The sequence below is a fragment of the Tenrec ecaudatus genome, chromosome 6 (assembly GCF_050624435.1).
Source record: "Tenrec ecaudatus isolate mTenEca1 chromosome 6, mTenEca1.hap1, whole genome shotgun sequence".
Lineage (NCBI taxonomy): Eukaryota > Metazoa > Chordata > Mammalia > Afrosoricida > Tenrecidae > Tenrec > Tenrec ecaudatus.
Genome location: NC_134535.1, coordinates 160,197,442 through 160,222,895, shown reverse-complemented (window position 1 = coordinate 160,222,895; position 25,454 = coordinate 160,197,442). Strand labels below are relative to the sequence as shown.

At 42.2% G+C, this 25,454-nt stretch overlaps 1 protein-coding gene and 1 pseudogene across 1 annotated transcript in view; one reads left to right on the top strand and one right to left on the bottom strand.

Moving 5' to 3' along the window:
• The first annotated feature begins 7,297 nt into the window (after positions 1-7,297).
• On the top strand, positions 7,298-7,912 carry LOC142451312 (non-selective voltage-gated ion channel VDAC1 pseudogene; annotated as a pseudogene).
• Positions 7,913-13,721: 5,809 nt separating this feature from the next.
• The window catches only part of IL15RA (interleukin 15 receptor subunit alpha), a 62,973-nt gene continuing 51,240 nt past the window's right edge, over positions 13,722-25,454 (bottom strand). Inside the window, exons 8-9 of the mRNA XM_075553405.1 lie at positions 17,347-17,416; positions 13,722-14,521 (exon numbers count right to left, since the gene is read on the bottom strand). Of these exons, the coding sequence (XP_075409520.1) occupies positions 14,495-14,521; positions 17,347-17,416 (97 nt within the window). The 3' untranslated portion in view covers positions 13,722-14,494. The remainder of the gene's footprint in view (positions 14,522-17,346; positions 17,417-25,454) is intronic.

Here is a 25,454-nt window from a genome sequence, read left to right as displayed (position 1 = left end):
TGTGCACTTGTGTGTGTTTGTTTTCTTTATTGCCTCCCCCCAAACCATTTTATTGGGAGTTAATACAGTTACCATTCCATAGTTCAATCAAACCTATTTATTTACTGAAAGAATTTGATTAAGGACCTGGCATGTACTATGCAAGATATGCTAGACATACAGGGTTCAAACTGGCCCCTGGCTAAATTACTGCAGACTTCCATGTAGCAAGCATGACTACAGTTTGAGGTGAAAAGTTTCTTGTGGAGTGGCACTGCCAGAGGAAAATGTTAGTGCCCTTATCTATCTATCTATCTATCTATCTATCTATCTATCTATCTATCTATCTATCTAATCTATTTTAAGTGCCAGATAATAGGAATTAATTTGTATATTTTTAAGTGTTGATCATGTTTTAAAAATTAGTGAAATAAAACCTTTGGCATGTTTCAAGTAGAGAAGAAGTGCAGAGATACTTATATAAAAATAAATGCTTGTGTTTAGAAAGTATCTGAGTTAAAAATTATCCTTGCAGTAGAAGTGTTACAAATTCATAGTATTTTGTAGATTATACACCAGTTTGTCTTCAAGGCATACATGTTACACTTTTTAAAAAACATTTTATTAGGGGCTCATACAACTCCTATCACAATCCGTACATATACATACATCAATTGTATAAAGCACATCTGTACATTCTTTGCCCTAATCCTTTAATGTTACAATTTTTTATTTAATATGAGATGATAGTAATGGCTCAGCCAAAATACTGTCATTCCATGACACTGAAAGTACTTATATAACAGAGGTAGGAAAAGTTGGGAGGGAAAGGGACGTGAGTCTGTGGCTAGAGTGTGTACAATAATGGCAGGCGAAAGGCCGCCGGGGCAATGAAGTTTCTATCGCCAGCATTTGAAGAGTTCCCTGTGAAGCTAGCTAATTAAACTTTTATCAGGAAAGATCAACTTGGAGAAAACATTTTTAAAAACAACATATTCAGAAAAGACTATGGATCCATAAAATACTATGGCTGATAATAAGACAAAGAAAGATTGGTGACGAATTTAAAAGCATGAGAGAAGTTAACAGAACTGTTGGAAGATTAAGTTGAGAAACATCCAGAAAGTGGAGTTAAAAACAAAGACCAAATAAAAAAAAACAGGAAACCAACGTAAGTTAAAGCATCTAAATAATACAGGAGTTTCCAGAAAAAATGAACTGGGAAGTTAAAAAATATGAAAATTACCCATAACTGAATGGCAACGCATTCCCGCATTGAAATCGCTCACCGAATGGCCAGGAAAATGGGTGAAAAGATACCTATTCTGAGACTATTGTGGTGGCCTTTTCAGAACCCTAGAAATAAAGGTCCTACAAGTTCCCATTAAAACATTACTCACAGGTCCTAACTCGCAGTAACCCTATGAGGCAGGCAGAACTCCCACTGTGGATTCCGAGGCTGACGGTGAGTAGAAAGTCTCCCTTCTCCCTCTGAATACCTGGTCGTTTCGAACAGGAATCCAGAGGTCTGTAGATGATGCAACAGCAGTAATGGAAGTCCCACCAAACCAAACCCATTGCTATGGAGTTAAGGTTGACTTGGCGATGCGAAAGGACAGAACAGGACAACTCCATGAGGTTCCCAGTGCTGCCACTCCTCAGGGCCCTTTGCATTAGTGACCAAATGCTTAAAACCTCTCTTCCACCCGGGCGCCTCGTCGCAGCTAGAACTTAGAAATCGAGGGTACCATATATACTCAAGTTTAAGCAGACCCAAATATCTGCCGAGGCACCGAATTCTACCACAAAACGACATGCGAAATGTGCTGAAAAACTCGGCTTATACTCGAGTGTGTAAGTCATTTTAAATTCTAAACCTAGACAAAGCAATTACTAGGCTTGTACAATTGGCTTGGTGGCGTCTGACCACACCTGACTTTCCAAAAACTGATTCCTGTGAGTTAGGGGGTCAGGCAGACATCAACTGCAGTCTCTGCTCTGCTGGGTTTGGTAATGCACGGCAATGGCCACACACAGCGGGCCAGGATCGAAATTCAGGAATTGATGAGGGAAGTAAGTTCACAATTCAGGAACAACTCGGGATATACTTTTTTTTTTTAAACGTTTTATTAGGGGCTCATACAACTCTTATCACAGTCCATACATATACATACATCAATTGTATAAAGCACATCCATACATTCCCCGCCCCAATCATTCTCAAAGCATTTGCTCTCCACTTAAGCCCTTTGCATCAGGTCCTCTCTTTTTTTCCCCCTCCCTCCCCGCTCCCCCTCCCTCATGTGCCCTTGGTAATTTATACATCGTTATTTTGTCATATCTTGCTCTATCCGGAGTCTCCCTCCCCCCCACTTCTCTGCCGTCCCTCTCCCAGGGAGGAGGTCACATGGGGATACACTTCTTAAGTTAGGACAGCTACTTGGCCCTGATGCCGGTGGGCCTAGCTTGGATTTTAGCACTTTCGCCAACTGGCTGATCTGGCTTTTGCCCTGATGGGGGGGATGTAGCTGCCTTGCTCTGGCCAGGAAGCCCATTAACCCCCGGTGCACTCACCTCCAGGCTCTGCTGCCATCAGTCAGCTCCCACTTTAGCTCTCCCCAGACTAATTTAACACTTGTCTGCATGCCATGTGTCATTTTTTCTGTCCCCACTCCTGTTTTCAAGGTTTATGCTAGAAACGTGGTTGAGCCAGCAGTTCTATAAGGTGCCTGCCCAAGGGCATCTACCTCCCCTCTTCGCCCCTTGCCAAGGGAAAATGTTTTCAATCTTTGGACTGATTGTTTTGACATTTATCTCCATGTCTCTCATACCGATTCCTACTCTCAGTCTCAGGCCCTATACCTGATTTCCAATTCTAGAAGCCGAGTTTAACTCACCTTCTACCACACGGTTTCTCAACCTCCCGGTACATAATGCTGATGTTATTAAGAATATGAGAACACTATTATATACAACTGAGCTAGGTAGTAAATGATTATTTTGTTTTTGTTTTGTTAGTTTGTTTATTTTGTCCTATACAACCTATTGCTTTCTGAAAAATTGTAATTGCTTTTCTCGGTTGGTTGCAGTTTCATTTGCTTACTTTTCTATGTATTTACTACTAATTCGAAGCCTACACTGTGCTAATTATCCAAATCTCCTATGCTCAAGAAATTGTGAAGGGAAGAATGATTACATTTAAATGTAAAGATTTGAGCATTCTGAGTGCAGGATGAAGATGAGGCTTTCTACTCCCCTAACAGTGACAGTCTCAGAAACTCACAAGAGCAGTTCTACCCTTTCTTAGACAGTCACTATGAGTCGGCAGCAACTCGATGGCAGTGAAGTTGGCTTAAAAAAAAAAACATTGAGTGGAAAATACCAAGGAAGGGAGGGTAGACTGAATGTGGTGGTGGGGAGGGCTATTGTGGGTAGGATTTGAGATAGGAAGGAGACATGAATAGGTGCCGATTGCAAGAGGTCAATAATTTTATTTCTCTTGTGAAGTTAGAGACAAAATCATCCAGAGAGACTGCTAAAACCTTGAAGCTGGCATACAAAAGAGTTGTGTTAGTTCAGGTAGACTAGAGAAACAAATTCATAGATACTCGTGTGTAAGAAAGAGCTTTCTCGACAAAAGCAATTAAGTATTGAGAAAACATCCCAGCCCCGTCCAGATCATTGCATATGCTTTGTGAGTCTGAAGAGGAATTTATCGATTGGTATCAAGACATATGGGCAATGATGCCAAATGCAGAAAGATTACAGGCCAGTGGGTGGGAAGTCCTGTGGATCCAGTGGCAGTGGAAGCATCTCAGCGCTGGCATGGGTCTCCATGGGGCTCCTCCAGCTCCAGGGCTCTAGGGTGGCTCCATGTGTCTTATCCGTAGGAATGTCTTGCAGGGAGTGTGTGTGTGTGTGTGTCCCACCTCCAGCGAGCTATGTATCTTCATAGCACTTCCAAATGAGGTCATCAAACTGCGACCTGATTGACAGGCTAAACTCCACCCCTTCACTCTTTTTTTTCTGCACTTCCCCCTTCATTCACTGTGGTAAGATTTTTTTTTTTCTGATGAGGCCTTATACCTGATCCCTTTGACACCTCGTGATCACTCAGGCTGGTGTGCTTCTTCCATGTGGGCTTTGTTGCTTCTGAGCTAGTGGCCGCTTGTTTACCCTCAAACCTTTAAGACCCCAGACACTATCTCTTTTGATAGCCGGGCACCATCAGCTTTCTTCAACACATTTGCTTGTGCCCCTTCACTCTTAAGAGTCTCAAATTGACAACAGATTATGTAACTAGCACAAGAGCGATGTGGAAGCTAACGAAAACCATAGGGTTGTTGGGCAACATTAACCCAGCTGAAATGGAACACCAGCCTCTCAGTTGATATGCATTTCCCCCCACCTCTAGGAACCCTGGTGGCATAGTGGGTTTTGTGCTGCACAACTAAATGCAAGGTCAGCAGTTTGAGACCACTCTTATATAACTATTGCAGTCAAATATATTAGCCCTTTGGACCTCTGAGGAGCTTTAAGACCTTACTTTGACTAGTTCCTCAGGTCCTAAGGCATTTGGAGCAGACACATTTCCCCCTGGTCTCCATATTTACAGACTCCCCAAGAGAGCCCAGTAATCGCTGTTCTTCCTATTCCTCATCATCATCAATGTTAATGTCTCTGGTGACCTGTTTGAGAGGTATATACTATGTGGAGAGAAACCGCTTCAGACTTCAATGCCTAACTGCTTACTTGATTACACCCCATTGAGTTTGAAATGTTGCAGAGACACATTCAACATGCAGTTCTGGATTCTTAATTTTCAACCTTAATAAAATCCCCTCCTCTGAGCTTAGATTTATTGTTTACAATTCTTGAGTCACTTGGGTAGGTGTGCTCCTTTCATGTGAACTTACCTGATACCCCACTTAGATAGCTGCTTGTTTTAAGATAAGCTTTTTTAAAAAAAATCATTTTATTGGGAGCTCATACATCTTTTATCACAATCCATCCATCCATCCATTGTGTCAAGCACATTTGTACATATGTTGCCATCATCATTCTCAAAACATTTTCTTTCTACTTGAGCCTTTAGTATCAGCTCCTCATTTCCCCCCTCCCTCACGAACCCTTGATAATTGATAAATTATTATTTTTTCATGTCTTACACTGTCCGATGTCCCATTCACCCACTTTTCTGTTGTCAGTCCCCCAGGGAAGAGGTTATATGTAGATCCTTGTGATTGGTTCCTCCCTTGTTCCCCACCTTCCCTTTCCCCTCCTGTTATCTCTACTCTTATTATTGGTCCTGAGGAGTTTATCTGTCCTGGATTCCCTGTTTCCAGTTCCTATCTGTACCAGTGTACATTTTCTGTTCTAGCTGGATTTGTAAGGTAGAATTTGTAAGGGATCATGATAGTGGGGGTAAGGAGGAGGAAACATTAAAGAACTAGAAGAAAGTTGTATGTTTCATCTTTGCTATATTGCACCTTGACTGGCTTGTCTCCTCCCTGTGATCTTTCTGTAAGGGGATGTCCACTTGCCTACAGATGGGCTTTGGCTCCCCACTTATTCAGAATATGACTTTTTGTTCTTTGATGCCTGATACCTGATCCTATCGACACCTCATGATCACACACACTGGTGTGCTTCTTCCATGTGGGTTTTGTTGCTTCTGAGCTAGATGGCCGCTTGTTTATCTTCAAGCCTTTAAGACCCCAGACACTATCTCTTTTGATAGCCGGGCACCATCAGCTTTCTTCACCACATTTACTTATACACCTGCTTTGTCTTCAGCAATTGTGTCGGGAAGGTGAGCATCATAGAATGGCAGTGTAATAGAACAAAGTGTTCTTGCATTGAGGGAGTACTTGAGTAGAGGCCCCGTGTCCATTAAGGTAATCTTTTAAGACCCCAGAAGCGATTGTTTCTGAGAGCTGGCACCATCTGATTTCTTCACCACACTTTGCTATAGCACTCATCTTCAGTGATCACATAAGGAGGGAAACTATGGAGCTACATGGTACGAGCTAATTGTTCTTAGACTTGGGTTATGATTAAGTGATCACTCAAAATCTGTTTGTATACCTAAAGTTTATATCCGTAGGCTTCATTAGAGGTATCACCATCAGCTTGTTGAAAAATAAGTAATTTTCACGAGACATTTGATAATTCTAATAATAGTATCATTAATCTAGTCAACAGTGTTGATTTTAAGGTCCTATTGAGAAAGGGAAATATATGCCTAAGAAAGTTTTTTAGACTAAAATGGGATTATCACTTGACACAGGTTAAAAAATGTAAAAGCAACTGAACACTTTTAAGAAAGCAATGAGGGCTAGATACAAGGCAAACTTTTCCATCACATTCATTCCCTAAGGCCAAATTATGTCTGTAGGACTCAGACATGCCACAAAAAGTAAAGAAGGTTTGAAAAAGAAAGCATATACTTGGGTATACGCGGAGTTTTTCAATACATTTTTAATGCCGTTTTTGTGGTAAAACTAGGTGCCTCGGCTGATAGTCGGGTCAGCTTCTACTCGAGTATATATGGTATGTGGTAGTCTTAAGTTGCCCATTATGGGACAACCTCAAAAGCAAGAGATTTGAACCATAGTCCACTACGTCCAAATCTATGACATAACCTGGACATAGCAGGCCCCTGCTTCTGCTCATACCAGGATGTTTCAGCTTTAAGTCCAAAGAAGTGTTTAGGTTAAAGACTGGTTACATTATGGGGTTTCCAAATGATATGATTCTGATGTAGCGCTCGATAAAACAATCTAAAGAGGGAAGTTCTACTCTGTCCTGTAGTTTCTCCCTGAGTCCAACGGACTTCTTGGCAGTGAGCGCATCTTTTTCTAAGTCAATCGCTAGCAAGGAGAATGACTTGGAATATCCCTCCCACCCACCCACCCCCGCCGGACTTTGGGATCAAGCTTCTTTTGATGCACATGTTATGTGGAAGAAAATAAATACCAACAGAGTGGGTTTCTCATCGTTCAGCGCCTCTGTGTTGCAGCCCATGCCGTCACCATTACAGTCACCGTCACCGAGCCGGCTGTTCCTGCCTCAGAGAGGACCATAGCTGTGCCGTCCACCCGCACATTGACCTTGGCAATCCTGCCGGGGATGCCTTCACCACGGGCTCTGGCTCTGCCCTAATAAAACTTGGTTTGGAAACACCATCTGAGAATGAACTGGCATTTACCAAATCTGGCCCAGCCAACCCTCAGACTACCAGAGTGATGGGCAGTCTGGACCCCAAGTACTGGTGGACCGAGCATGGGCTGACATTCACAGAGAAGTGGAACACGGACAAGTCGCACCGAGGTCACCGTGAAAGACCAGCTTAAAGGTAGTCTGAAGCTGACCGTAGGCTCATCCTCCCCAACCCCTGGGAAGAAGAACACCAAGATCAAGATGGGGTACAAGCAGGAGCACATCAACCTGAGCTGCAATGTGGATTTTCACATTGCCAGGCCTTCCATGGGAGGGGGCGGGGGTAGCTCTGTTGCTGGGTTACAAGGGCTGGCTGGTGGGCTACCAGATGAACTCTGAGACCTCAAAGTCCCAAGTGGCCCAGAGCAACTTTGCGGTTGGCTACAAGGCAGATGAATTCCAGCTTCATGCTAATGTGAACGATGAGACAGAGTTTGTTGGCTTCACTTAACAGAAACCAGAAGGTGAACAAGAAATTGGAGACGACTGTCAGTCTCTCCTGGATGGCTGGGAATAGCAGCCAAGTATCAGATTGACCCAGAAGCCTGCTTTTTACAAAAGTGAACAACTCCAGTCTGATGGGCTTAGAATACACTCAGACCCTAAAGCCAGGCATCAAAGTGACAACTGACGCCATCTGCTCCGCTGGACGGCAAGAACGTCAACACCTGTGGACACAAGCGCTTGTCTGGGACTGGAATTTCAAGCATAAATGAAGACTGTACAATCATGCGATTTTAAACTGTTTTGCAGCATACCTCTACCTTCAGAATTCTAGTGTTGTGTGTATACCTGGGAAGCAAGTATTACTCAAGATCATGCTAGACGTCCAGGGGCAGTTGATTCAGTTTTAACGTGTTCCCTTTTCCAAGGTACAGAAGAAACCCAGATCCCAAAAGGTCTTTCAGCTGCAGACTTTGGGGGTGGGGTAGGAGGGTGGACTTGTTGGCCCCCTTCTAGAGATGGCAGGTTTCCCTTTGATCTACAAATGGCTGCAAGTGGAAGCTGATCATGTGTAGGCACTTTGGAAATTCATGGTGAGTCACAAATGAAATTGTGATGTCCTGAGAATTGAACCTTACTTTCCTAACCTCAACTGGGGGGTGCTCCTTGCTGGATGGTGTGGGCAAACCCATCTGAAAAGGGTCTTTTGTAGACCGATCTTCAGACCTGTTTCCACTCCAGTCCATCTCTTCACACCATAAGTACTCTGTAGGGTGTGGTAGCTGGTGTGTGTGTGTGTGTGTGTGTGTGTGTGTGTGTGTGTGCATGCCATTTTGGGGTAGAGAAGTTGAGTATGCTGAAGCCAAAAATTCAGGACTTTTAACCCCCTCTCAAGTTGTGCTTTGGTGCCTTTGCATCAGAGTGCAAACTGGGAAGGGTCTAGTTAACTGTAATCACACGGTGACCACGCCCAGAATCTCCACTGGACCCATGGTGCATTCACCACTCGAGTTATTTTTTAGCCGTTTCATGGGTCTTGCATTTTGTGTGGACTTAGATCTCCCTTTCAAATGCTGTAATTGTCATCATTTAAAATAAAATGAGTAAAATATTGAAACATCAAAATAAAAAACAAAAACAGTTGGAATTCTTTCAAGAAGGAGAGAGAGAAGTAGGCAGCGACCAGTTCCTGGTTGGCCAATATATAAATAGATCTCATGAGGTCATCTGACAATGGAAGTGATGCAACCAACACGTATCGTGTGCCCTGTCCATGTTAGACACGAGGCCTTTGGCGTGTTCAGTCACCGAGTAAGGAAGCCAGCAGAAGAATTACGCTGCTGGCGAAGAATATTCAAAGTACTGTGGGCTGCTAAAAGAAACAGACAAAGCTTCTTGGAAGCATCCTCCCTCGAGTCAAGGGTTATAAACTACAGTGTCTTGGTGGTCTAGCGTGGCGATGACAGAAAGATGACTTTAGCAACACAGAAATGTGCTCTCGCACAGTCAGGAGGCTTGTGCACGGAGAAATATTTTTCCCTGTCAGCTCTAGGGACAGGTTGTTGGCTCTTCACCTTCTATTACCTATTAGCATCTTTGCTGATCTTCATGTAGCATGTCCCTGTCTCTGCTGCCTTCTCGGTCTGAATCTGCCCTTTCAGTATCTCAAAAGTGTTTGGTTTAAAACATATCCTACACCAGTGTGTCCCAAACTGGGTGTCACCTCCCTCTGATGGCCGCTGGAACGATCCAGGGGGAATGGCAAAAGCCGATTTTTGCATGTTATCCTGGATAATGGGCTACAGTACAAACGTTTTTAACTGCCAGGGGAATGCTGGGTAATTTTTTTTTTTCTGGAAAAGGGGACAATAGACCGGATAATTTTTGAAAACCTATGCCATTCCTAAATGGGCTCATAACCACAGGTATAGAACTCAATCCAAACTCAGTACCATTCAGTGGATTTCACAGCAACACTACAGGACAGAGTAGGACTTCTCTGAAGTTTTTCCGAGAGAGTAGATCTTGATGGGAGCAGTCTCCTATTTCCCCGTTGGAGCAGCTGGTGAGTTTGAACTTGATGCTGCGTTGCTCTCCGTGGGGCCCATCTTCTCATGTTATTATACAGATGGAATAAGCATGAAGAGTGCGACCTTGACACACATCTTTTTTGATCTTGAACCACGCACAGGTTCCTTGTGCTGTTTGCATGACTGCCTCTTAATCTCTGTAGAAGTCCCGCATGAGTACGGTGAAGTGTTCTGGAATTCCCATTCTTTGCAATATTACACACAATTTGCTTGATCCACGTAGTCCAAGGCCTTTGCATAGTAATGAAACTCCAGGAAACATCTTCCCGCTGTCCTCTGCTTTCTGCCAAGATCCATAGCATTGGTGATTGCAGCCCTTGTTCCACATCCTCCTTTTGATCCAGTTTGATGAAAGGCTGGCACATCCCGGTCTCTGTACTGCTGTGACCGCTTTTGAATTGTTTCCAGCAACATTTTACTTATGTGTGGTGTTAATAACATTGTTTGATTTTCTTTTTCCCTCTGTGGGGTCACCTTTTTTTTTTTTTTTTCAGAATAGACACAAATATGGACCTCTTCCATTCCGTTGGCCAGGTAACCGTCTTTCAGATTTCTTGGCAGAGTCAAGTGAGTGCGTAGGCTTGTTGAAACATTTCGATTGGGATTCTGTCAATTCCCGAAGCCTTCCTTTTTGCCAGTGCCTTTAAGCAGCTTGCACTTCGTCCTTCAATAGCATCCATTTTGAATCACATATTACCTACGGAAATGGTGGAACATCAACTCATCCTTTTTGGTACAGTGACTTTGGATACTCCTTCCATGTTGTGATGCTTCTAGCCTCGTCCAGTATTTTGTTTATAGAATCTCTCAAAGTTGTGATTCAAAGATGGAATTTTCTCTTCAGTTCTTTCAGCTAAAACTGCTGGACATGCTCTTCCCTTCCAGTTTTCTCACTCCAGGCAGTCACCCATTTCGTTAGAATGCTTTGCTCTGTCTTCCTGAGCCTTCCTTTGAGATGGTCTGTTCGTCTCTGTTACTTCTTCATTCTTCAGTGCACTCTGCTTCTTTATGCTCTAGAGCAAATTTCAGACGCTCTGCTGGCATCCTTTTTGGTCTGTTCTTATTTTAAAATGACCCTTTCTTTCTTTCTCTCTCTCTCTCTCTCTCTCTCTCTCTCTCTCTCTCTCTCTCTCTCTCTCTCTCTCTCTCTCTCTCTCTTTCTTTTCTTTCTTTCTTTCTGGCACCCAGCAGTGTGGTGGATTAAACATTGGGCTTACACCACAAGGCCAGCTGTTGGAATTTACTAGCTGCCCTGCGGGAGAAAAAGGAGGCAGTCTGCTTCTTAAAAGGTCCTAGAAATCCTTTGGAATAGTTTGTGTCCTACAGGCTCACTGGGAGCTGTAATTGACTAGATCAGTGGTTCTCAACCTGTGGGACACAACCCCTTTGGGGGTCGAACGGCCCTTTCACAGGGGTCCCCTAAGACCATCGGAAAACACACAAATATTTCACAATATATAATTACATGTTATGTTCAATTTGTAACCATGAAAATACATTCTGCATGTCAGACATTTACATTATGATTCTTTTAACAGCAGCAAAATTACAGTTATGAAGTAGAACAAAAATAATGCTATGGTTGGGGGCCACCACATGAGGAACTGTGTGAAAGGGTCGCGGCACGAGGAAGGTTGAGGACCGCTGGACTAGATGGATGGTAGTGGGTTGGGGTTCTTTGCTTTCTTCATATTCTACGTACTTGATGTCATCACACAGCCCGGCTAGTCTTTGGTTATTAGTGTTCAGTGCATCCTGTCTACCCGTGAGTTGGTCTCTAAATTCAGGTGGGGTGTCCTTGAGATTGTAGTTTGGCTCTTGTGAACTTGTTTACATTTTCTTCAGCTTCAACTTGCAATTTCGTATGAGTAATTGATGATCCGTTACACAAGCATCCTCTGGTCTTGTTCCAGCTGATGAATATTAAGCTTTTCTACTCTCTATTTCCACAGAGATCATTGACTGGATTCCTATGGATTCCATCTGATGAATTGTTCATGCTGTTGAAAAAAGGTCTTTACAATGAATAAGTCATTGGCTTTGCCAGTTTCTAACAGGCTCTGCTTCTGTCATCAAAGCCATATTTTCCAACTACCAATCCTTCTTCCTTGTTTCAAACATCCTCATTCCAATCACCAGTAATTATGTCTCTCGACTGAGTGCTAATTGGTTTCAGATTTTGTCAGAAACTTTTTAATGTCTCGATTGAATGTTTATTGCTAGTCTTCCGGCCCCTCAGAGAACTCAAAGACGAGTGACTATAAATATATTAACCACTGCTCGGTGATTAATCCTGGGTGATATGCTTTGGCATCGTAGCCTTGTCGCTCATTAAACATTTCCTCAGCTGGTCCACAGCTGCTAACAGAGAGTCCATGTTATCCCTTTTTAAAAATCCTGATTTTTATACAAGGGGGATTTAAAAACTTTGTGTGGAAAGTTTTTTTTTCTTTTTGTTTCTTTTACCTATACAGTTTTTGTGTGTCCTCTATATCTACATGTGAAATACATATATAGGCGCATGATTTGTATTATTTATATATTTCTTTCCCTCTGATTCTTTCAGCCTCAACTCCATCCGGCTCTGCTGGTTTCCATTTCTAGATCTAATTATGTGTGACCCACCTTGGGTGATGCCTGATGGAGCCAGACTTCTCCATGGTGAATTTGAAAGTGATCCTTCTCCAGCCCCCCAAAAGCCCCCCTCCCCTGAAAGTCATCTCAGTGCAGATTCTCCCAATGTGAATTAGAATCACAAATACCTGCACTCACTCCAAGACATCCCTCTCATGCCTGAGAGAAGCCTTCTAGTAGCGTCTGGTTCCGTTAAATGCCAACCTGTCCAATTTCTTGAGTAAGTTGTGATTCCTTCCAAATTAGAACCTTAAACATAACAAATGCCAAACTCTTAGAACTTCTCAAAAAGAACAAGCTGGATCCAGCTCTAGTTGCTAACTCTAGAAACTTAGGGGCAGGCAGCTCAAGAAAGAAACAAAATGTTTGAAATAAGTTTTGGAAAGGGAGGAAAGAAAAAGGAAAGTGGGACCAAATTCAGTCTCATAGAGACGGGAGGACCCCCTGAGACTGGATGCCCCTCATACTTTCAAACCATCAACATGCCGCCAAACGATGGCTAAATCTATGAAGGAATGTCCTTCCCAATACAAGTAACTGTGCCTGCCTGAACGACAACATTTGTACAAACAGAATACTCTGAAGGCAGGAAGGGGCAGGAAAGAGGAATAAATGGGAAGGAGAAACCAGGGAGGAAGTAGGGAAAGTGCTATTACATGGAAGGGACTGCAGCTTCAGTTGCAAAATGTGTCTAAACGGCTGATTGGAAAACGAATTTGCTCTGTAAACTTTCACCCAAATGACCAAAGGGGAAAAGCCCCAAAGGCACATTGAGAGCTTCTGGTGGACTGTGAATTGATTATGTCTCTCGCTTTATGACGGTTGGTTCGCTTGGTAGCCAGTTTGCAGTCAGGACTGCCTCTTTGTCTGCATATCCTCCTCTAGCTGTGTGACCTTGGGCAATCACTTTTTCCATGCCTCAATTTTCTCATTTAAAAGATGAGGAGGTGTGATTAGGCCCAAAATTTTATTTCAAAACTGGCGTAAAGAAAGAACGATCGAATCAGCAGAGAGCAAGGCAGGAAAATGAAAGCGACCCCTTGTGTGCTAGTGATGTCCCATCAGAAATTCTGCACCATAACTTGCCGCCGTCTAGAGAAGACTGCGTTGCTTTTTACACGGTTTCCCGCATGAAAATCCTATCAGAAACTGGCCAAACCTGTAATCCGATTCATCTTTTGGCAAGGTCTCCCTTCTCCTTTAGAAAGAAGAGTGGAGGTCTACCCTTTGAACGATGCATTCCCACACTTGTGTTCGCTATAGTTCTTTGTGCTACACTGCACCTTCAACAGTTCTTCTAGTCCATACATATGTATTTTGTTTTGAAAATAGAAACTTTTTTATTTATATAAGGTACACTTTCAAAACACAAATCATAGATAGTATGAAAACACAGCGGACAAAAAGCATAAATATAAGTGGCCATATAAGCACCGTGTCACTGAAGGCAGTTGCCTTTTTTTCTGAGTCCTGAAGTCAAGACGATCCATTGGGCAGCACTCTTCCACCAGGCGAGGACTCCCTTTCCTTGTACTGTGGATGGAGCACCTCGCTGGAGGTGGTTTTTAGGAGCTGAAATGTGGGTGTCGTCTCTTAAGATATCACCAAGCCTTTGAATTGACTTAGAGCTTCAGGCACACGTTGATTTGTTACACTACGAGTCAGGGTGTGAAAGGGAAAGAGCGACTGATAAACTGTCCCAAATCAATGTTATGAGAGAATGAAAGCTCTGATGAGGAAGACGGGAAGCCTTCAACCTCTCCCTGGGAAGTCCCACCAGCTCTGGCTTTGGGAACCTGGTCTGGACAGCAGCAGAATGGCCTGGCAGTCAGCTAGGTTCCATCCTGCTGCTGGAGAATAGGTGTCCTCCTACAGCTCAGGAGCATCGGCTGAGCACCACTGTTGGTAGAGTAATACCCGAGAAGTTGTGTTACTCAAGTAGACTTTTCCCTGATACCTCATCTGGAGACGGTTTGGTGTTCTCTTTGGTGAAGCAGGGGGGGCTCCTACGTTTCAGTCTTGCTGGGCTCAGTGTTTTCTTCCCTGAGCCTCACAACTTGCACTAGTTGTCTTCTGTAATTTCCTCTCTGTTGCTAGTATCCCCCGTCATTGGCATATCTTCCATTTCAGTATTCCGTGTTGGCGGCTGTTGCCTATAAAACAGATAATGTACAGGTTTTGAAAAGAGGAGAGGGCTACTCTTAAATAAGTAAACAGTACCATTAAATTACCTAAACATATTCATTTTTATAGCTCGTGTGTCTGTCTGGCACTTTATGGATTGCACTAGCAGAAAAAGAATGATAAAATATCATCATTTATCTGTGTTACCCAAAGAAAGCGAAAACCTGATTGCCTGAACTTAGAGATCTAAGTTCAAAAATAAAATTCAAACCCCATTTTGGTATTTTTCGACTTCCACATCCTCAAAAGATTGACCAATCTTTTTATTAATAATTTTATTTGGGGCTCATACAATCCATCCATCCATGTGTCAAGCACATTTGTACACATGTTGCCATCATCATTTTAAAAACATTTTCTTTCTGCTTGAGCCCTTGGTATCAGCTTATTTTCCCCCTCCCACCCCCCTTCCCTCCCTTGATAATTTATAAAAAATTATTTTTCATGAGAGTGAGCAATCTTATTGAAGCAACTCAGCCTGGTTAAATCAGACTTGGTAATCTTGGTTAGACTGATCTAACATTTATCAATCTATAAAACATTTATAAAGTTAATATAAATTAAACATTATAAATCAGTTCCCTGGCACTTTAAGTGCTAGAAAAACAAACAAATCAATATATTAATCAGTCCTTAGATAACCAAGGATAGGGGGAAATAGATCATTTTAGTGTTAAAGGCTTCCTCATCTGTCACTGGATTATCTGGTTGGTTTGGTTTTTTTAAATCATTTTATTGGGGGCTCTTACAGGTCTTATAACATTCCACACATCAATGGTATCAAGCATATCTGTACATATGTTGCCATCATCGTGGATATTTTTTAAGGTCCTACTTATGTGGATCAGTTCTTTCTTCCATGCTTTATATAATCTACATTCTGAAGATAAACAATTTGTCAGAACATTTTAAGGAAGCAACTTGAGCTTCTTGGAGTGAGAGTTAAACGATAAACCAGGACTCTAGGCCAAGTGCAGGAGACATAGTAATGATACAGGTTAACCATTGGACTGCTAACCCCAAAGTGAGCAGTTCAAACCCACTGTCTGCTCTGAGGTAGAAAGATGAGATTATCTGCGTCCACAATGATTCATAGCTTGGAAGTCCTATGTAGCCATTCTACTCTGTCCTATACTGTCTTTATAAATTTGATCAGGTTTTGTTACCTAATAACCAATTTTCAAAAAAACTATTTTATGAAAAGATTAATATACCTGATGACCAACTAATAACATTTACAAAGAATTTTTATTAAACTATAGTTATGAATATTTCTTAATATTATCAGTGACTATATTTTCTCTTATGATTATATTTATTGACCATATAAATCTAATGTACAAATTCTTTATAAGGACACACTTATTTTGAGAATAAATTTTTTTTCAAATCATTTTATTGGGGCTCATACAACTCTTATCACAATCCATACATACATCAATTGTGTAAAGCACACATACAGTCGTTGCCCTCATCATTCTCAAAATTCACCTTCCACTTGGGTTCCTGGAATCAGCTCATTTTCCTTTTTTCTCTCCCCCTTCTTCCCCACTCCCTCCTCCCTCATGAACCCTTAATAATTTATCAATTATTTTACCTTATCTTACACTACCCAACATCTCCCTTCACCCACTTTCCTGTTGCCCATCCCCCAAAGAGGAGGTTATATGTAGATCCCGGAGATCGGTTCCCCCTTTCTACATCCCCTTCCCTCCTGGTATCACCACTCCCACCCTTGGTCCTGAGGGGTTCATCTCTCCTAGATTCCCTGTGTTTCCAGATCCCATCTGCACTGCTGTGCATCCTCTGGTCTAACCAGGTGTGCAAGGTAGAATTGGAATCATGATAGTTGGGGGGAGGAAGCGTTTAAGAACTAGAGGAAGGTTGTGAGTTTCATTATTGCTACACTGAATCCTGAGTGACTGATCTCCTCCCCACTACCTCTCTGCAAGGATGTCTAGTTGTCTACAGATGGGCATTGGGTCCCCATCACACGCTCCCCTCATTCACGATGATATGATTCTCCCCCTCCCCCCCACCGCGCCTTTGGTGCTTAAAACCTGGTCCCCTTGGCCCTTCATGATCACACATATTGGTGTGCTGCTTCCATGTGGGCTTTGTTGCTTCTGGGCTAGATGGCTGCTTGTTTTTAAGAAGACAGTTTTTTAAAGAACACTATCTTTTAAAGGAATTTCTTTAAAATATTCAAAGCATATTCTTTAAAACATATTCAATGAATATAATTAGCCATTTTGTCTTTTGAATATATTTTAATTATATTTCATCGCTATGATCCCTTAAGAATACCAAATTTAGTGTTTTATATGGGAAATTTTCAGTTTTAGCGATATTTTGAAATCCTTAAAAAAAAAGAAATTCTTTGTTTTATCAACTTTAGCATATTTAGGGTGGCTTTACGTGGCCCTCATGGTTCAGTGAGTTAAGTATCGGGCTGCTAAGTGAAAGGCTGGTGATTCAAACCCACCAGCTGCTCCACAAGAGAAAGACGAGGCTGTGTGCCTGTAAAGACTGACAGCCTCAGAAGCACGATGGAGTACTTCTGCTGTGTTCTGCAGGCCTTGTCTGATCTGGAATCCTCCCGAGCAGTCTGAGGACTGACTTGACAAGTGAAGGGCTATCGGGCTGCCGCAGAGACAGTTTGCCTTGATCAAAATAGAATGGGGGGAATATCTGGCCAAGAAAGGGATTCTTTGATAGGGAATTCAAGGAATCCTTACAGAGCGGCTGCCTTCTACAGGGAAGGAGATTGTTCCGCATTATCCTAGGCACTCACCTTGTTCTTTTGCAAAATAGCAGAAGAAATGCACCTCCTAAAAGCAGGATGACACACATGGTGACTGCCACTGTAAAAGAACAGAACTAAGCTGGTATCATGCCAAAAGTCCCCGTTATGGATTCATTTTTTAAAGTCATTTCATTGGGGCCTCGTACAGCTCTTATCACCATCCATCCATCCATCCACTGTGTCAAGCACATCTGTACATTTGTTGCCGCCATCATTCTCAAAACGTTTGCTCTCCACTTGAGCCCTTTGTATCAGCTCCTCATTTCCCCCTCCCTCCCCGGCCCTCCCTCATGAACCCTTGATAATTTATAAATTATTAGTATTTTTTTCATGTCTTACACTGCCCAATGTCTCCCTTTATCCACTTTTCTGTTGTTGTCCCCCTGGAGGAGGTTATATGTAGATCATTGTGATCAGTTCTCCCTTTCTCCCCCCACCTTTCCCTTACCCTCCTGGTATCGCTACTATCGTTATTGGTCCTGAGGGGTTTATCTGTCCTGGATTCCCTGTGTTTCCAGCTCTTTTTTTAAAAAAGATTATTTTATTGGAGGCTCATACAATCCATATCAACAATCCATACATCCATCCATTGTCAAGCACATTTGTACATTGGTTGCCCTCATTCTCAAAACATTTGCTTTCTACTTGGGCTCTTGGTATCAGCTTCTCATTTTTCCCCTTCCCTACCTGCCCCTGCCCCATGAACCCTTGATCATTTATCAAGTATTATTATTTTGTCATTTCTTACTCTGTCTGGCATCTCCCTTCACCCAGTTTTCTGTAGTCCATCCCCCCAGGGAGGGGGTTACATGTAGGTCCTTGTAATCAGTTCCCCCTTTCTACCCCACCTTCCCTCCACCCTCCCAGTATCACCACTCTCACCTCTGGTCCTGAAGGGTTCATCTGTATTGGATTACCTGTGTTTCCAGTTCATATCTGTGCCCATGTACATGGTCTGGTCTAGCCAGATTTGTAAGGTAGAATTGGGGTCATGACAGTTGGGGGAGGAGGCATTAAAGAACTAGAGGGAAGTTATATGTTTCAACAGTGCTATATTGCACTCTGACTGACCCATCTCTTTCTTGTGACTCTTCTGTAAGGGGATGACTAATTGTCTCCAGATGGGCTTTGGGTCTCCACTCTGCACTCCTCCACATTCACACTGATATGATTTTTTGTTCTGGGTCTTTGATGCCTGCTACTTGATCCCATCGACACCTAATGATCTGGTGTGCTTCTTCCATTGTGGACTTTGTTGCTTCTCAGCTAGATGGCTGCTTGTTTATCTTCAAGCCTTTAAGACCCCAGAAGCTATATCTTTTGATAGCTGGGCCCCATCAGCTTTCTTCACCACATTTGCTTATGCACCCATTTTGTCTTCAGTGATGGTGTTGGGAAGCTGAGTATCACAGAATGCCAGGTTATTAGAACAAAGGGTTCTTGCATTGAGGGAGTACTTGAGTGGAGGCCCAATGTCCATCTGCTACCTTAATACTTAGCCTATAAATATATGCACATAGATCTATTTCCCCATTGTCATATATAAATATATTTACATATGTACATACCTGTATTTAGACCTCTATAAATACCCATTTGCCTCCTAGTTCTTTCCTCTATTTCCTTTTACTTTCCTCTTGTCCCACTATCATGTTCAGGTACATTGCCCTTGATCAAGCGGTACTAGGCATCCTATGCCCTCCTCACCATCTATTTTAGATCCCTTGTCCCTCGGTTTGTTAACATCTACTTCCTTTCCCCACCTCCCCTCTCCCATGTCCCTCGGAACCATCGGTCCCTTTGTTTTTTCTCCAGATTGTTTATCCTGCCTATCTTATCTCGATATACACGCAGAGACAACAATAAGCACACAAAAAAAGAACAAAACAAAGCAACAACAAACAAGTAAAAAATCCAAACTAAAACAACAACAAGAATGAAAAGCCTATAAATAGTTCAAGGTCTATTTGTTGACCTTTAGGAGTGTTTTCCATTCCCCAAAGTCTGTTTTCCGTATTCCTCGGGAACTTCATTGCTTTGCTCCCCTTGCTGCTCTGTTGCACGCCCTTAGCATTTCGCTCTGGTGTGATGGGGTCAGATGGGGCACAGTTCCCACACTATGCCTCCAGTGTTGACCTTCGCAGCGCTGCAGGTCAGTGAGGGAAGTCGTGTCTCGTGGTGAGGTTGGCCCTATGGTCCCCTGTGCATTGACTGCTCTGAGTAGGCATATCGTCCTCGGGCCTTGGTGGGCCAGATTCATTTTTTTAAGAACCTAAAAATTCCTAACACTTTACATTCTTGGCGGAGCGCACCAAATGCCTTCTCAACCTCCTTCTTGTTATTAGTGTTTCTTCAGGGTCTGTGTGATTCAGTTTATTCCACATCAACCAACACGGAGAGTGGAAACTGCATTCAGTTCTGTCTTCACAGCCCCTGCCCCTAATCCTCATCTTGCTCCAGTAAGGAACAGGAGTGATGAGGTCAGGGTGGGGTTAAATTAGGAGGAGAGAAGAGGAATTGAGCCAAGATCGGGGCATGAGGCGGCAATCCGGGAAGCGATCCCTAGCGGGGAGTCGCTGAAGCCCAGCCACGATGTTTCAGATCGAGGGTCTCACGCCGAAGCTGGACCCTGAGGAAATGAAACTGAAGATGCGCGAGAACGGGACTTTCTTATGTACGTGGCCCTGCTGCAGTCACTCCATTTATCTTAAAGAAATTGGAAAGGACATGAAGATGTGGCATGGCCTGAGAATGCATGATGTGAAGAACCTGGTTCCAGGCTTCCCATCTGCAAACGAATAGACCCAGGAAGATATACCAGACTCTGAGTGGACTTGAAAACTCTGCTTGACAAGAACAAGTTTTGTTTTGTTTATTTTCTGGTGACTGACTGACTATATAAAGTTAATTGGGAAATGTGAAAAGGTTTCTTGTGGCGATATCACACCCTTTTGCCTCTGATACTCAGCCTCCGTGAATGTTGATGTAATTACAAATCACGTCAGACTTCATTTTCAGCAAGTGTTCATCACAAGTAGGTCTGTCCTGACCACCATCTCTGTGGACCTTTTATGTTTGTCCAGAATGTAGTTGTGAAGAGTCCGTGACAGTTAAGTTACATTTTGTGGAAGTCAGCACAGAACCCCAATGATATTTGAGCACAGGGCCATTGGTGTGTGTGTGTGTGTGTGTGTGTGTGTGTGTGTGTATAAATGTATCAGTGTGAAAAAAAATTAGGAGGAGAGTAAGAACCTCAAAGGTCCAAACCTGGGGTAAGAGGATGAAAAGATAAGGTGTCCAACACTTTGGGAGGAGAAATACCTCCTGCCACCTGCCAAGTTGAGAAGAAAGAGTCAAGCGGAGCTTGAGCTGTGCCCTGGCGTGACTTCCCCTTTTGCTTCAACTTTACAGAGCCTTGATGTTGCAACAAGCGTGTGCAGTGTCATTTTTCATCCACATTTCATCATCACCATTATGCAATTTATTGGCAGTGTTTGATGGCAGAGGAAGAATATTAGAGAGATAGGGGAGCAGTCAGGGGAATGACTTAAAGAAAGGGAAATGCATGTTTTGATGGAGCAGCAAGGGCAGCCTGGACTAAGTGGGGGACTTAGGAGTAGAAGACCAGAAGTCAGAGCAATGCTTGCGACTTAGGATAGGATGGTGGAACCATACATGGGAACAGAACAATAAGCTCAAGCAAATTGGGCCAATTTGCCCGACTATGGTGAAATCTTGCTGTCAAAATCAAACCATCTGGTCTATGACAATCTGGCAAGATGATGACTTGGAACATCTGGAGAAGCCAGTGTCTTCACTAGGGACCATGGATCACATAGGCCTTGTCGACTGCTATAAGTACAAAACTAGTGCACACCCTAGCATACAAAGATAGCTTTTGATGGTTTGGCCTTTCAAATGAAACTCTTGAAAATCAACTACATATAAGGATATAGAGCAGGAACGATCCGATCGTGTGCTTGGTAAATAAATTAGTATAGTTTTTCCCAAGGGTAATTGCTACGTATAAGAAAAGGGTTAGAGAAGAGCATACACTTTAATGCTCTCAATTTCCTCTCGGGGAATTTATTTCAAGAGATTGTTGGGCAATATTTGCTGAAGCATTATGATCAGTAATTTTAAAATGTTAATAAAAATCTCCTATCAATAAAAAATCTACCTACTTACCAATACAACCATAAAATGGGATACTATTCAGCTATTAAAATTATTAAATAGAACTACAGTTATTAGCATGGAAAGATGCCCATACGACCTTTAGTGAGAAAAGCTAGTTGAGATAAAGATCAAACAAATTTAATCTCCAGCAAGCATGTGTGTGTCCATTTGTACACTAAAAGCCCTAGAAAGAATCCATACCAAAATCTGCAGTAACAACAGCATTCTAGATCATCCCAATTTGCTTTAAAAGTGTTTCTGTTTCATTCTCTACATTTTGTCTTGTGTTCAGAAGAAGCACCAGCAAAACAAGCGAACAACTCCGTGTTTCTGTTGCTAGCTGCCCTGGGATCGGTTCACAGTGACCCTGAGTGCAACAGAAGGAAAACACTCCCTAGTAAGCAAACATAAACATAGAAAAGTTGTTCCCAAAGAGAGAGCCGAAAACCTGGGCAATAACTAAACCATTTGAATTTTAAAATTTAACATTTAGCACTAATTATTGTTTTAGGGGAAATATTGTGCCTTGTGGTAGACTATTTTTTCCTTCTCTTTGCTAATAGGCTTGGCATGCATTTATTGTAGATGGAGAGGTTTACTAGAAAATGAAAGCGGATACGAATTAAAGTTTTACTTTCAGAACGTTTCTTCCTGTTTTTTTTTTTTTTAATGAAAACAAAACCTGCAGGATGAAAAGAAGAGGCAATGATCAAACAAAGTGAAGTCAGTGACTTACACTGAGTCTCTTAGCCATGTCCTCAGTTACATCCAGGAGAACTTTATGGGGAGATTGAAACCAGGATCCCTGAGATAATGACCTAACATATTAGCTGCCAAGTTTTCTACCTTGTCATGATTTTTAGGGAGGTGTGCGGATTGGGGCAAAGGGAAGAGGAAGAGACTTGGTGAGACAGAGGAGAAGAGAGGAAGAAGCAGGGAGCTTCTGGGAAAGAGGGAAGACGGAACGCTGATCATCATTCTCTGTTCTCGGTGGTGGGCCATTGAGTCGATTCTGAGTTATAGTGACCCAATGTAACAGATCTGCTCCATAGATTGGCGTCTTTAAGAATCGTGAGGTCTTTCCCCATATGGGGCCACTGGTGGGTCTGAACCATCACCTTTTCAGTTGGAAGTAGAGTGCTTAACCATTGCACAGAGTCCAGAAAAGCTAGTAGGCTCTTGACTTCTAGAGGAACGTAGAAGACACGTACTGGGCTTAAGATGAAGAAGGCAGCTGGAGGCCAGCATTTGGTATGGGTGATGAAAATGTCCTCTGTGTATCCACTTATCTTCTTGGAGAGTTTTAGCTCAGAACAAATGGAGCCTAACGCTTTTTGACTCATAGATATGTGGATAGAATAAGTCCTCAGCAATTTGAGAACACCGTGAAAGGAGAATATGATACAAGCATAAGATCAGAAAAGATATGAATAAATAAAGGAATATTCATTCCTTAGCAATGCTGTGACAAACTCGGCCGATAAGACTATTATTGATGTCATTGTGATCAGAACTGCTTGTAGGAGGGCATCTCATGGCCATTTTTTTAAAGATCATTTTATTGGGGGCTCTTACAACAATCCATACATCAATTGTATCAAGTACATTTGTACATATGTTGCTGTCATCGTTTTCTAAACATTTACTTTCTGTTTGAGCCTTTGGTACCAGCTTCTCTTTTTTCCCCCTCCCTCCCCACCTCCTGCCCTCGTGACCCCTTGATAAATGATAAATTATTCTTGTTTTCATATCTTACACTGACTGCTGTCTCCCTTCACCCATGGTTTCTGCTGTTCATCCTCCCCACTGAGGGAAGGGAGGTTTTGTTATTATGCATCGATCATTGTAATTGTTTTCCCCTCCCCCCCTCCTAGTACTGCTACTCCCATTTCTGCTTCTGAGAGGTTTATCTGACCTGGATTCCATGTATCATGAGCATGTAACTGTACCAGTGTACATGCACCGGTCTAGCCAGAATTGAAAGGCAGGACTGGGGTCTTGATGTTTGGGGTGAGGAAGCTTCAAAGCACCAGAGGACATTGTGTGTGCTATATTTTGCCCTGGTTGACTCATCCCTTCCTTGTGACCCTTCTGTGAGAGGATGTCCCATTATCTACAGATGAGTTTTTGGTCTCTGCTCCGACCCCCCCCTTATTCTCAGCAATATGTTGTTTTGGGTCTTCTGATGCCTGTTACCTGATCCTAGACACCTCATGATTGCACAGACTGGTGTTCTTCTTCCATGTGAGCTTGGTGATTCTCTGCTAGATGGCCATTTGTTTAACTGAAGTCCTTAAGACCCCAGATGCTATATCTTTTGATAGGCAGGCACCACCCACTTTCTTCACCACGTTTGCTTGTGCACCCATTTTTGTTTTCAGCGATTGTGATGGGAGGGTGAGCATCACAGAATGCCAGGTTGTTAGAACAAAGTGTCCTTGTGTTGAGGGAGGGCTTGAACAGAGGCCCCAAATCCATCCACTACCTCATTGTACTGCCATGTAAATATATGTACATAGGCCAATACCTCTATTTTTATGCATTAATATATTTACATATGTATACACCTATGTTTATACCTCTTATCCATAGCTTTGCTTCTTAGATCTTTCCTCTGTTTCAAAAGGCAATTTTTTGAAGGGTATCAATGTGCAATTTTTGAAGAGTATCAATTCACTTGGGTAGTGGCTTTTTTGTGTGTGTGTCTTTTCTAAAAACATGTTAGATGTTGGGCACCCATAAATAAGTGGCATAGGTACTCAATAAAATACCTAACTGATCAAACTAAATCTTTAATAGCCCACAAAATATAGTAATATTGACCTTTTAATGACTTTGCTAATACTTAAAAGATCAATGCACAAAGAGGAAGACCCTCTACACGGTGATTCACACAGTGGCTGCAACAATGGACTCAAACAGATTGATGATTGTGAACAGCCCCAGTGCTTTAGAATAGACTTGAGGACACCTCACAACAGTTCAATTCTGTCTTATAATTAGTTATAAATCTCTATATTTTTCTTTGTATTTAAGCAGTCTGTAGGGAAAAAAATCTAACTTATATAAGATTTAAAGTTTTTCCCCCCCTTTTAATCTCTGAATCTCTACAGTTGTGGGTAGCTGTCTTTGCCCATCATCAGTGAATTGTTAATGTTTATTAAATTTTATTTCACAAGTTGGGATAGATTTTTGATACTTCAATCAAATGAAATCACGAACTGGAAAAATTGCCTTTCGTGCATAATAAAATAGTTCTTTGAAAAGGTATGTAGAATGAATGGAAGCATATACCATGCTCATGGAGAGGAAGATTTAACGTAAAAATGTCAATACTACCCACAGTGTCTACAAATACAATGCAATCTTGATACAGAAAAAGAATTTTAAAAAATTTTAAATAGATGGAAAAACAAATCACCAACTTTATATGCCAAAGGAAGAGACCTCAGAGAAGCAAAGAAGAGGAATGAAACAGGAGGCCTTTCACTTCTTGATCTCAAAACCTACCGCACAGCAATGACAGTCAAAACAGCCTGGGGAAGGTACAGTACATGCATAGAAGGAATTGAGAACCCTGACATAAACCCATCCACCTACAGACAGCCAATCTTTGCAAAATAAACTGATACACATTAAATGGGGAAGAAGTAGCCTCTTTAACAAATGGTGCTGGCAACACTGGAGGTCTATTTGCTGAAGAATGAAACAGGACCCATATCTCACACCATATACAAAAAACGAACTTAAGATGGATCAAAGACCTAAATAGAAAACCTAGAACTAGAAAGATCATCAATGGAAAAATAGGGGCAAATTTAAGGGCCCTAATACACAACACAAGCATGTTCTCAGATAGAATGAAAAACACACAAACTAGATCAGGGGGAATGCCTAAAAAATCAGACACTTTTCAA